General features: G+C 36.3%; 1 protein-coding gene, 1 long non-coding RNA gene and 4 other non-coding genes across 6 annotated transcripts; 1 reads left to right on the forward strand and 5 right to left on the reverse strand.

Annotated features, from left to right (window-relative positions):
- Nucleotides 1–149: 149 nt before the first annotated feature.
- On the reverse strand, nucleotides 150–268 carry LOC127856653 (5S ribosomal RNA). Its single transcript, XR_008038165.1, has one exon. It is a non-coding gene; the product is annotated as a 5S ribosomal RNA (ribosomal RNA).
- Nucleotides 269–1,125: 857 nt separating this feature from the next.
- Nucleotides 1,126–1,244, reverse strand: LOC127856678 (5S ribosomal RNA). Its single transcript, XR_008038189.1, has one exon. It is a non-coding gene; the product is annotated as a 5S ribosomal RNA (ribosomal RNA).
- Nucleotides 1,245–8,584: 7,340 nt separating this feature from the next.
- On the reverse strand, nucleotides 8,585–12,856 carry LOC127856362 (uncharacterized). Its single transcript, XR_008037981.1, has 2 exons — nucleotides 12,712–12,856; nucleotides 8,585–9,307 (listed from the first exon to the last, which is right to left on the reverse strand). It is a non-coding gene; the product is annotated as an uncharacterized LOC127856362 (long non-coding RNA).
- LOC127856361 (uncharacterized) lies at nucleotides 8,909–14,025 on the forward strand. The gene is made up of 2 exons (XM_052392506.1): nucleotides 8,909–9,307; nucleotides 12,712–14,025. The coding sequence occupies exons 1-2, from the start codon at nucleotides 8,909–8,911 to the stop codon at nucleotides 13,801–13,803; spliced, it is 1,491 nt and encodes a 496-aa protein (XP_052248466.1). The 3' UTR covers nucleotides 13,804–14,025.
- On the reverse strand, nucleotides 10,967–11,085 carry LOC127856655 (5S ribosomal RNA). The gene has a single exon (XR_008038166.1). It is a non-coding gene; the product is annotated as a 5S ribosomal RNA (ribosomal RNA).
- LOC127856656 (5S ribosomal RNA) lies at nucleotides 11,942–12,060 on the reverse strand. Its single transcript, XR_008038167.1, has one exon. It is a non-coding gene; the product is annotated as a 5S ribosomal RNA (ribosomal RNA).
- Nucleotides 14,026–14,311: the final 286 nt, after the last annotated feature.

A 14,311-nucleotide genomic window follows, 5' to 3' on the forward strand; every position in this document is an offset into this window, starting at 1 on the left:
AAATTAATAGGGTTCGTTTACTCTGTTTTCAGACAATTATGCATGTTCGTGTCACCGCGATCACACATGATCATATAAAATAGGCGTTTCGGCATGTTGTTTCTCGAAGCATTGAACGTGTGCAATGCTTAAAATGCAACATAAAAAAATGCCTACGGCACCCGATATTCCCAGGCGGTCACCCATCCAAGTACTGGCCGGGCTCGACGTTGCTTAACTGCGGTGGTCGGACGAGAACCGGTGCGTTCAACGTGATATGGCCGTAGACGTTGGTGGAGGTCTCGGAACGCGCATTTAAAGTAAGCACCATTGGAGCGTGCGTGCTGAATAGGGAGACAAACTGAAGGAAATGTGTCTACTGCACCCGGTATTCCCAGGCGGTCACCCATCGAAGAACTCACCGGGCTCGATGCTGTTTTACTACGGTGAATCGACGCTAGCAAAGACAGACGCACACAACGCGTATTAAGTCACTGATACGAGCTACTTATGTAGTGACGTATACTGAAAGTGAGCGTTCTTAAGTTTCGTTCGCTCAAGGAACCTGCACGGAGTGAAATCTCTATGCCGCAAACGTGTGCATGTGCAGTTTGAAACCGCCGCCATATACGTAAATTCACCAATTTGATGTCATAGCTATTTTTAGCAGTAGGTATCGATGTTAATGTATAAGTATGAATTTTCTGTTGTGCAATGTCGGGGTGAGCCGTGGCATGGTGGATATTCAAGTTCCTTCATCTGAGACTAAAGCAGCTGAACTCCACCGGCGTGAAAATCTCTGGTCGACGCGTCGGTGGAACCGCCGTGCCAACTCGACACTCATCCTTTTTTTTCTTTCGTTTCTTACCACACCGCATCTCAATGCATGTATATATCGCGTGCTAAGGTTTGGTGTGGAAATGCTTGCGTTCTTTTAACTGAGCGGTTCAATCTTGTAAAAGCTATGGTATATGCAGGGATTGTGTGCACATTTAATAAATTAATAGGGTTCGTTTACTCTGTTTTCAGACAATTATGCATGTTCGTGTCACCGCGATCACACATGATCATATGAAATAGGCGTTTCGGCATGTTGTTTCTCGAAGCATTGAACGTGTGCAATGCTTAAAATGCAACATAAAAAAATGCCTACGGCACCCGATATTCCCAGGCGGTCACCCATCCAAGTACTGGCCGGGCTCGACGTTGCTTAACTGCTGTGGTCGGACGAGAACCGATGCGTTCAACGTGATATGGCCGTAGACGTTGGTGGAGGTCTCGGAACGCGCATTTAAAGTAAGCACCATTGGAGCGTGCGTGCTGAATAGGGAGACAAACTGAAGGAAATGTGTCTACTGCACCCGGTATTCCCAGGCGGTCACTCATCAAAGAACTCACCGGGCTCGACGCTGTTTTACTACGGTGAATCGACGCTAGCAAAGACAGACGCACACAACGCGTATTAAGTCACTGATACGAGCTACTTATGTAGTGACGTATACTGAAAGTGAGCGTTCTTAAGATTCGTTCGCTCACGGAACCTGTACGGAGTGAAATCTCTATGCCGCAAACGTGTGCATGTGCAGTTTGAAACCGCCGCCATATACGTAAATTCACCAATTTGATGTCATAGATATTTTTAGCAGTAGATATCGATGTTAATGTATAAGTATGAATTTTCTGTTGTGCAATGTCGGGGTGAGCCGTGGCATGGTGGATATTCAACTTCCTTCATCTGAGACTAAAGCAGCTGAACTCCACCGGCGTGAAAACCTCTGGTCGACGCGTCGGTGGAACCGCCGTGCCAACTCGACACTCATCCTTTTTTTCTTTCGTTTCTTACCACACCGCATCTCAATGCATGTATATATCGCTTGCTAAGGTTTGGTGTGGAAAGGGGTCTCCCTTTATGTCGAAAGCACGAGAAAAGTGATGAGTGTTAAAATCAATTAAACAATAAAAATAAACTTCGGATAATATTGGAAAATGGATTTTTTAAATCAGTAAGAAAACGGTAACAGTTTGTTAGCTATAAGAACACATATTAAAACTTAATACTAAGTAAATAAACATGATAAACTTTTCATAAACGTGTAATGGGTGCCGCCATTTTTTCCCGTGCATAATTGATGCCGCACGTAACAAACAATACCTAAGCTGTCCACGTGATGAAAATGTAAAAGTATACTGCGCAAAAAAGAAAAGACAGCAATAAGTAAATTATATAGAAGTTAAGAGAAAATACTTGCAGACATGAATGACAAAGCAAATTCAAAGAAGGGAGAACAATGTGATGTTGAACTTAACCCTAAGCCGTATCCAAAAGCAGGTGATAAACGCAGCCGACATGTAGGAAGTTTGAGTAGCGTTAGTGAAACAGATACAAGTTTGAACGATGAAACACAAGTGAAACAATCAACGAAAAAGCAAAAATCAAAAGACCAGGAATTTAATCAAACGGAAAACATTGTGATGAAAGAACTAAAAGAAATAAACATTAAACTTAATAATGTTCTTACGAAAGATAGCACAGAACTAAAAACCATGATAAAAGATATCATTAGTCAATTGAAAGACGAGCTCTTAGGCTCAATAACCTTAAGAGTGGAAATTCTTGAAAGCGAAATTTTTGAGAAGGCGGAAACGAACAGCAAACTGTCGAAGCAGATAGAAGAAATGAGCCAAAGACTGAAAGATAAAGAGGATGAAAATGAAATGCTGAAACGGACCATCAAAGCTAAGGAAACTGCAAACGATTTCAGGTTCAACGATATTGAACAGTATAGCAAACGCAGCAATATTAAGATAGATGGAGTACAGGACAAGGAAAACGAAACTAGCCTGGAAACTGCAGACAAAATAATAGAACTTCTCAATCGACACATCACAGACCTTAAACTAAATCGCGACGACATTGACATTGCTCATAGAATAGGGCCGTTCAACTCTCGAAAAAGCCGACCAATAATCATGAAAATGATCTCGAGAATGACAAAAACCAAAATAATGAGAAACGCGAAAGCCTTGCGAACACTAAAAGACCCGGTGTATGTGAATGATCACCTTACAAAGCTCAATACCACAATACTTGCTTGCGTTAGGAAAAAGCAGAGAGACATAGTCGTGTCGACCTGGTCACGCGAGGGAAATGTGTACTACCGCGACGTCAACGAGATAGTACACAAAGTCGTCCAAGACCAATACCAGTACTGGCTGGATCTACCATGGCCTAGCACTTAAGCCAGTATTGAAAATGTGATCTCTTTTCTTTTATAAACACTGTGTCCATAAACCAGAAACGCTCCACGAGATTTTCACATTTGAACATTGTATAGGACGTGCAGACCGCGCAACGAGAGGGCGAGAAAAACGATTCTACTCGCAGGAACACTAATTTAATTGTCTCTTATCGACAAAATTATACTTTGCTTGATGTGGTGTTGAATAACCAGTACACATTTAGGTTTACAATTTATAAGTACGCAAACAATTAATACAATCAATACATACACTTTTTATATTAACAGAGTTATTAATAATTATTAACTATCATTGAAATTATATAGCCATGAGTCTTATCTAGTTTTGAATTTTCGCGCTAGACTTGCCAACTTGTGGGATTTAAAAAAAACTAATTGTTCATATAAAGGGGGCGTGAAAACCGCAAAACGTAAACGAACTTTAACGATGTTTTTATAACCGCACTTACTGTTGGGTTTTTCATTCGAAACAATCGCTGTTATTGATTGAATTTCTTAGTAGCTTTTTACACACCATTCTTTTCTACATATTGTAACTTAAATCCCCGTTAATTATCTACTATAAAAATACATCTAAAAGGAAGCATACACAATAGTCTAAGCTGTATTGTTTTTGAACCCAACATACTGTTAACAAAATTAAATTGAACGATACACTATACAATAGATTTTTCTAACAAAGATCGTCTTATATAATAAAAGCCCCCACGATATCTATAACATTACAAAACCAAATAGATGAATCTATTCTTTACATAAATAGATTCAATACTTGTTGGTTGTAAATTAGTTATATCTTTTATGTTAAAACAACAAAAACGGATTGTACGTTTCTAATGCACGCCTGTACCGTGATTGTGTCTCTTGTTTAATCTTGCTATAGCTGGTAGAGGCAACTACTGCTTTTACATTATTAATCAGTTGTATAGTGATGGATGCATTACGCACGTACAAACACAAAAGACAGACGAATGAACTCTTTTTGAAAAGTTTATATAAGTCGTTTGATTGTATTACCCTCTGAAATGATTTGCGTTAATAATGCGTCTATGGCTGGTAGATAAAATAACTTTTGTCCAACAATTAGTGATAGTTGATAGTAAAACCAAATGGTTCTTTTACTTATTTATTGCTCAAACCTATTCTGTGTTGCAATTGTGAAAATGCCAATAACGAACTTAACACGTTAATTTCACTTAAACTTAAAATTTCCACTTGATCGGAAAAACTTATTCTTAAAAAATGTGTTGTATATCATTCAAAACTATATGTCACGCTCGGTTTTGTTTTCTTGTGCATTGCTGTTTTGTTGCTGTATTTCCTTTTTGTCCAACAATTAGTGATAGTTGATAGTAAAACCAAATGGTAAATTACTTATTTATTGCTCAAACTTATTCTGTGTTACAATTGTGAAAATGCCAACAACGAACTTAACACGTTAATTTCACTTAAACTTAAAATTTCCACTTGATCGGAAAAACTTATTCTTAAAAAAATGTGTTGTATATCATTCAAAACTTTATGTCACGCTCGGTTTTGTTTTCTTGTACATTGCTGTTTTGTTGCTGTATTTTCTTTTTGGTGTAAAATGAATCACTTTTACGCACACAGTAAAACACACAAATGCATGCATACATGCAAGCAATCACGCTATCTCGAACACAAACGAATTACCTTTTTTTTAAATAGCTTTCAACATGTTTGGTTGTTGTACCTTATGTTTTTTTTCTACTATGTTTAATGTTGTTCTGTTTGTTAATATTTTTTTTCTTTGTTTCTTTATATGTATTATATATTTCACAAGATACCGGGACATACACGCACGCTTACACGCGCACACAAAAAAACACACACGCGCACACACACACGCATACACACAAACGCATGAACGCACTCACACACACACACACACACACACACACACACACACACACACACACACACACACACACACACACACACACACACACACACACACACACACACACACACACGCACGCACGCACGCACGCACGCACGCACGCACGCACGCACGCACGCACGCACGCACGCACGCACGCACGCACGCACGCACGCACGCACGCACGCACACACACTCATGCGCGAAAGTGAGCACATACTTGTTAACAATCACATTTCATCAACAAGAAGGCGTACAAACTACACTTTTTTTATTTTTTTGGTGAAAAATTAATCAGTTTTACACACACACACAAACTAAAACACACCAATGCATGGCTACATGCAAGCAACCACGCTCTCTCGAATACAAACGAATTACCAATTTTATTCTTTTTGTTCAAAAGAATTTTCAACATGTTTGGTTATTGTATCTTATGTATGTTCCACTATGTTTAATGTAGTTCTGTTGTTTTTTCTTTGTCCCTTTAGATGTTTTATATATTTTCACAAAACACCGGGACATATAGCGCGCCTACACACGCACAAAAATCACACATACGCACACTCACGCACACACACACGCCCGCGCACACAAACACCCACACGCACACACACACGCACACCCGCACACACACATACACAAACGCATGAACGTACACACACACACACACACACACGCGCGCGCATGAATGCACACACACACACACACACACACACACACACACACACACACACACACACACACACACACACACACACACACACACACACACACACACACACACACACACACACACACACACACACACACACACACACACACACACACACACACACACACACACACACACACACACACACACACACACACACACACACACACACACACACACACACACACACACACACACACACACACACACACACACACACACACACACACACACACACACACACACACACACACACACACACACACACACACACACACACACACACACACACACACACACACACACACACACACATGCACGAACTTGCGCATATACTTATTAACAATCACATTATATCAACGAGCAGGCGTACAAACTAAACATATTTATTACTTGAGATTACGGCATAGGAAACAAAAACACGTACAGTTTAAATACGCAAACGCCACGCAAACATTGTTGTTGTTTTTGCATGCCAGTGTTTTTTGTGTTTGCGTTGTTCTGTGTGCTGTTTTTCTTTCTCTTTAGCATTTTTTCCACTTGTTTAATGATAGTGTTTGTTACACATTTTTTTTTTTTGGCGGAACCCTTTCTTCCTATTTGTCATTGTAAACAGTTTTTTTATCATGTGTACCCGTTGCTTTTCGGGGTGTAAACATAACTTTTTTTCTGCTCATTTTTGTTTCCATATTTTGTTTGTATGTAGAGACATATATTATCTTACAATAGAAACTAACTGGAGATGTTAAAATTTGAAACTAACTGGACAAGCACACACAAATCATCATTTACATCACCCTCCTTTAAATGATTAAATTATGTACATTGAATGTAAAAGGGCTAAACAATAAAGACAAACGCATAAAAATCTTCAAATGGTTAGACGAAAAAAAAAAGTATATGCCTTTTACAAGAATGTCATTTGACACCTACTTTAGCACAAACCTTAAAAGATGAATGGGACGGAGAAATCTATCTCAGTGGAGAACATACTAATAAACAAGGCATTGCCTTTCTTATAAAAAAATAATATAGGGATCACAGTCAATAACTTCAACGAAATAATAATTGGCAGACAAGCAAGTATAGATATCAAAATACACGAAACAGAATTAACATTAATTAATGTTTACGGCCCTAACATAGATGATTGCACATTCTACGAAACATTACAATCCTTTATAATTAATAACCAAGATAAAAACATCATTGTCGGTGGTGATTTTAATACTGTTCTTAACCCATTATTAGACAAAAAGAATGGAAACCTTTATACTCATCCTAAAAATAGAAACATTTTAAATAACGTAATTGAAAACTACAATATGATAGACATCTGGCGTACTATATATCCAAACGAAAGCAAATTCACCTGGCACTCAAACACAAAACCAACAATATTTTGTAGATTAGACTATTTTTTAATATCTGAATCTCTTTGCAACATTATTGACACATGTAACATAAAACCAGGATTTATGACTGACCACTCTCTAGTTGAACTTAAACTGCACAATATACAACCTGAAAGAGGCCCAGGATACTTTAAAATTAACAACAGCATCTTATTAGATACACAATATCAAACACAAATAAAACAGGAAATATTAAATACAGTTCAAAATAATAAAGATGCGAACCCAAACACCTTATGGGAAGTAATTAAAGGAAATATACGTAACACAACAATTAGATACACATCATTTAAACAAAAAGAAACACACAAACTTGAAACTGAAACCATCAAAACCACTGAAACACTTGAAAAACAATTGCATCAAACAAACACAAATGTTACCACCGACATTGAAAATGAAATAACATTAAAAAAAACAAATATTAGATGGAATCTATCATACACATCTCAATAGAATAATACTAAGAGCGCGTGCACAGCATGTTGAACACAATGAAAAAAATACAAAATATTTCGCAAACATTGAAAAACGTAGAAGTGAACAAAAAGCTGTACACAAATTAGTAGTCAATGGCAAAGATATAACAAACAGAACTGAAATACTAGAAGAACAACGTTTATTTTTCGAAACCCTCTATAAACGAAAAAATGTTGAAAATAACACCCTTTTTAAAAATACACATCACGCTTTAAACCAAGAGGAAAAACAACTGTGCGACGGATTGCTTAATGAATATGAATGTGGATTAGCCCTAAAAGAAATGCAAAATAAGAAAAGCCCAGGATCTGATGGCATCACAATCGAGTTTTATAAAATATTCTGGAATGAGATAAAAACACATCTAATTAATTCACTTAACTATTCATTTAACAACGAAAACTTAACTACGCTACAAAAACAAGGTATTATATCACTTATTCCAAAACCTGGAAAAAACTTAGAATCCTTATCAAACTGGCGCCCGATTAGTTTACTAAACAATGATTATAAAATTGCAACTAAAAGTATAGCAAACAGAATAAAAAAAATATTACCATCAATCATTTTAAAATCTCAATCTGGTTTTATAAAAGGACGTTACATTGGTGAAAACGTTCGTCTTATCCAAGAATGCATAAACTATTTCAACAATTCAAATAATCCTGGTCTAATATTCTTTGCAGACTTTGAAAAGGCATTCGATTCGCTTGATCATTCATTTATGTTCTCTTGCTTAGAAAATATGAACTTTGGTGAAAGTCTCATTCAATGGGTCAAACTGTTCTATACCGATATTAACAGTATAATCATTAACAATGGCTTCTTTTCAAACAGTTTTAACATCGAACGAGGGGTTCGACAAGGATGTCCACTCTCATCATCGCTATTTATTATTTGCATCGAGTATCTATCACATCAAATCCAATCAAATAAACACATAAAAGGCATATCACTAGAACCTGACGAAGAAATCAAACAATCCCTATTTGCTGACGATGCAACTTATTTTTTAAACGACAATTACGATTCTTTCCATAACCTAATAGAGTCGCTAACCCTTTACGGAATGACATCGGGTCTTAAACTAAACAAAAGTAAATGTACTGTGCTACGAGTAGGTAAATTAAAACAAAGTAATGTTCAATATAAAAAATAAATGAAATTTAATTGGACATCCGATGAAGCCACAACGTTAGGCATTACTTTCACAAATAATGAAAAGGATACAGTTCTTAAAAACATACTACCTAAATTACAGAATTTTAAAAACTGCTTAAAATCATGGCATCATCGTAAACTTACACTAATCGGAAAAAACACAGTATTGAAAACGTTTGCACTTCCTAAATTAATATATGTATTAACAGTTCTCCCAAATCCACCAAACGATGTTATTAACGATATAAAATCAGCAATATTTAATTTCATATGGGACGGTAAGCCTGATAAAATAAAAAGAACTCAGTTAATTCAATCTGTAGAAAATGGAGGTATCCAATTAACGAACATTGACTCATTCTTGAATGCAATCAAATGCAGCTGGGTTAAAAGATACCTAGATAATACCAATACGAGTAAATGGAAATTATTCTATCAGAAAATCCTTAAAAAATATGGTGACTCCTTACTCTTTGAATGTAACATCAGCAATACTATCTTACATGAAATTGCAAACGAAAACATATTTCTGTCTGATGTTCTATCAGCGTGGAGTGATGTCACTCATAACTTAGAAACCCAAACCAGCAGTAAAACAATTTTATGGAACAATAAAGACATAACTTCAAACAATAAGACGTTTTTCTATAAAGATTGGTTTGAACAAAGCATTAAATATGTCGACCAATTATATGACTACAGAATTAAGGATTTCTACTCTTTTGATAATATATGCTACATATACGGAATACCTTCAAATAATTTTCTGAAGTACTACACACTAATCAAAAGCATACCCATACATATTAAATCTGAAATCAATACAAATAATACACCATGTTCTCAAACAACATTTGTAGAAAACATACTTGGAAGAAAAAACAAAACAAATAAAATATTTTACACACTACAAATTAAAAACCCTACAGAAAACTCCAAAATCCAAAAAAAATGGCAAGACCTTTTTGTAGAAAATGAACTTAATTGGAAACACATATTTACCATGCCATATAAAGCAACCATTGAAAGCACACTGAGAAATTTTCAATATAAATACATCCATAGAATTATAGCTACAAATAAATATCTCTTTAAATACAAATTATCTAACTCAAATCTGTGTGACTTCTGCAGTGAAAACATTGAAACTATAGAACATCTTTTTTGGGAGTGCAAACACATCCAGCCTATTTGGAATCAATTAATATATTTTCTTGAACAACAGCAACTAAACGTTAAACTATCTTTTTTAAATGTAAGTTTCGGAATAAACTCATTGAAATCAATAGACGGTAATAATATTGTGAATTTTATGGTTATATTGATGAAATATTTTATCTTAAACATAAAGTACAAAAAACAAGTACCAAATTTTAATTGTTTTGTCCATAGTCTTAAACTTAAAATCCAGATTGAGAAAGAAATAGCCCTCAGTAATGACACATTACAAATCTTTGAACAAAAATGGAATCGGATTAAATTCTCATAATGTTTTGTCCACTTATATACATTTCACTCTAATGTTAGTTTATCTTTCTAAAATAGTTTTGTTTATTTTTTTTCAATCTGACAAGATCATTGTGAATATAAAACAAAACACACAAGTCCAGTATGCTTTCTTCCGACTTTATACAACTCATAATTTTTCATAACTATTCCTCTGTTGTTATTTTCTTTTCTCTCTAAAAAATATATATATTAGCATATCTTGTATAACATGTCTGATTTTTATTGCTTTGTACAATCACTATGTTGTATGATCATATACATGTTTACATTGTATGTATGGTATTGAATAAAAAAAAAATATTATGCAGGTTTGGTGTGGAAATGCTTGCGTTCTTTTAACTGAGCGGTTCAATCTTGTAAAAGCTATGGTATATGCAGGGATTGTGTGCACATTTAATAAATTAATAGGGTTCGTTTACTCTGTTTTCAGACAATTATGCATGTTCGTGTCACCGCGATCACACATGATCATATGAAATAGGCGTTTCGGCATGTTGTTTCTCAAAGCATTGAACGTGTGCAATGCTTAAAATGCAACATAAAAAAATGCCTACGGCACCCGATATTCCCAGGCGGTCACCCATCCAAGTACTGGCCGGGCTCGACGTTGCTTAACTGCGGTGGTCGGACGAGAACCGGTGCGTTCAACGTGATATGGCCGTAGACGTTGGTGGAGGTCTCGGAACGCGCATTTAAAGTAAGCACCATTGGAGCGTGCGTGCTGAATAGGGAGACAAACTGAAGGAAATGTGTCTACTGCACCCGGTATTCCCAGGCGGTCACCCATCGAAGAACTCACCGGGCTCGACGCTGTTTTACTACGGTGAATCGACGCTAGCAAAGACAGACGCACACAACGCGTATTAAGTCACTGATACGAGCTACTTATGTAGTAACGTATACTGAAAGTGAGCGTTCTTAAGATTCGTTCGCTCAAGGAACCTGCACGGAGTGAAATCTCTATGCCGCAAACGTGTGCATGTGCAGTTTGAAACCGCCGCCATATACGTAAATTCACCAGTTTGATGTCATAGATATTTTTAGCAGTATGTATCGATGTTAATGTATAAGTATGAATTTTCTGTTGTGCAATGTCGGGGTGAGCCGTGGCATGGTGGATATTCAAGTTCCTTCATCTGAGACTAAAGCAGCTGAACTCCACCGGCGTGAAAACCTCTGGTCGACGCGTCGGTGGAACCGCCGTGCCAACTCGACACTCAACCTTTTTTTCCTTCGTTTCTTACTACACCGCATCTCAATGCATGTATATATCGCTTGCTAAGGTTTGGTGTGGAAATGCTTGCCTTCTTTTAACTGAGCGGTTCAATCTTGTAAAACCTATGGTATATGCAGGGATTGTGTGCACATTTAATAAATTAATAGGGTTCGTTTACTCTGTTTTCAGACAATTATGCATGTTCGTGTCACCGCGATCACACATGATCATATGCAATTGGCGTTTCGGCATGTTGTTTCTCGAAGCATTGAACGTGTGCAATGCTTAAAATGCAACATAAAAAAATGCCTACGGCACCCGATATTCCCAGGCGGTCACCCATCCAAGTACTGGCCGGGCTCGACGTTGCTTAACTGCGGTGGTCGGACGAGAACCGGTGCGTTCAACGTGATATGGCCGTAGACGTTGGTGGAGGTCTCGGAACGCGCATTTAAAGTAAGCACCATTGGAGCGTGCGTGCTGAATAGGGAGACAAACTGAAGGAAATGTGTCTACTGCACCCGGTATTCCCAGGCGGTCACCCATCGAAGAACTCACCGGGCTCGACGCTGTTTTACTACGGTGAATCGACGCTAGCAAAGACAGACGCACACAACGCGTATTAAGTCACTGATACGAGCTACTTATGTAGTGACGTATACTGAAAGTGAGCGTTCTTAAGATTCGTTCGCTCACGGAACCTGTACGGAGTGAAATCTCTATGCCGCAAACGTGTGCATGTGCAGTTTGAAACCGCCGCCATATACGTAAATTCGCCAATTTGATGTCATATATATTTTTAGCAGTAGGTATCGATGTTAATGTATAAGTATGAATTTTCTGTTGTGCAATGTCGGGGTGAGCCGTGGCATGGTGGATATTCAAGTTCCTTCATCTGAGACTAAAGCAGCTGAACTCCACCGGCGTGAAAACCTCTGGTCGACGCGTCGGTGGAACCGCCGTGCCAACTCGACACTCATCCTTTTTTTCTTTTGTTTCAGCACGCACGCTCCAATGGTGCTTACTTTAAATGCGCGTTGATATAATGTGATTGTTAAAGCTGGGTTAAAAGATACCTAGATAATACCAATACGAGTAAATGGAAATTATTCTACCAGAAAATCCTTAAAAAATATGGTGACTCCTTACTCTTTGAATGTAACATCAGCAATACTATCTTACATGAAATTGCAAACGAAAACATATTTCTGTCTGATGTTCTATCAGCGTGGAGTGATGTCACTCATAACTTAGAAACCCAAACCAGCAGTAAAACAATTTTATGGAACAATAAAGACATAACTTCAAACAATAAGACGTTTTTCTATAAAGATTGGTTTGAACAAAGCATTAAATATGTCGACCAATTATATGACTACAGAATTAAGGATTTCTACTCTTTTGATAATATATGCTACATATACGGAATACCTTCAAATAATTTTCTGAAGTACTACACACTAATCAAAAGCATACCCATACATATTAAATCTGAAATCAATACAAATAATACACCATGTTCTCAAACAACATTTGTAGAAAACATACTTGGAAGAAAAAACAAAACAAATAAAATATTTTACACACTACAAATTAAAAACCCTACAGAAAACTCCAAAATCCAAAAAAAATGGCAAGACCTTTTTGTAGAAAATGAACTTAATTGGAAACACATATTTACCATACCATATAAAGCAACCATTGAAAGCACACTGAGAAATTTTCAATATAAATACATCCATAGAATTATAGCTACAAATAAATATCTCTTTAAATGCAAATTATCTAACTCAAATCTGTGTGACTTCTGCAGTGAAAACATTGAAACTATAGAACATCTTTTTTGGGAGTGCAAACACATCCAGCCTATTTGGAATCAATTAATATATTTTCTTGAACAACAGCAACTAAACGTTAAACTATCTTTTTTAAATGTAAGTTTCGGAATTAACTCATTGAAATCAATAGACGGTAATAATATTGTGAATTTTATGGTTATATTGATGAAATATTTTATCTTAAACATGAAGTACAAAAAACAAGTACCAAATTTTAATTGTTTTGTCCATAGTCTTAAACTTAAAATCCAGATTGAGAAAGAAATAGCCCGCAGTAATGACACATTACAAATCTTTGAACAAAAATGGAATCGGATTAAATTCTCATAATGTTTTGTCCACTTATATACATTTCACTCTAATGTTAGTTTATCTTTCTAAAATAGTTTTGTTTATTTTTTTTTCAATTTGAAAAGATCATTGTGAATATAAAACAAAACACACAAGTCCAGTATGCTTTCTTCCGACTTTATACAACTCATAATTTTTCATAACTATTCCTCTGTTGTTCTTTTCTTTTCTCTCTAAAAATATATATATATTAGCATATCTTGTATAACATGTCTGAACTTTATTGCTTTGTACAATCACTATGTTGTATGATCATATACATGTTTACATTGTATGTATGGTATTAAATAAAATAAAAAAAATATTCTGCAGGTTTGGTGTGGAAATGCTTGCGTTCTTTTAACTGAACGGTTCAATCTTGTAAAAGCTATGGTATATGCAGGGATTGTGTGCACATTTAATAAATTAATAGGGTTCGTTTACTCTGTTTTCAGACAATTATGCATGTTCGTGTCACCGCGATCACACATGATCATATGAAATAGGC

The sequence above is a fragment of the Dreissena polymorpha genome, chromosome 13, assembly GCF_020536995.1.
Source record: "Dreissena polymorpha isolate Duluth1 chromosome 13, UMN_Dpol_1.0, whole genome shotgun sequence".
Taxonomy (NCBI): Eukaryota; Metazoa; Mollusca; class Bivalvia; order Myida; family Dreissenidae; genus Dreissena; species Dreissena polymorpha.

Coding starts and splice junctions, on each gene's coding strand:
- LOC127856361 (XM_052392506.1), top strand. CDS start 8,909: ATGAAATTTAATTGGACATCCGATGAAGCCACAACGTTAGGCATTACT. Junction 9,308..12,711: donor GCAGCTGGGTTAAAAGATAC/CTAGATAATACC, acceptor GTTAAAAGATAC/CTAGATAATACCAATACGAG.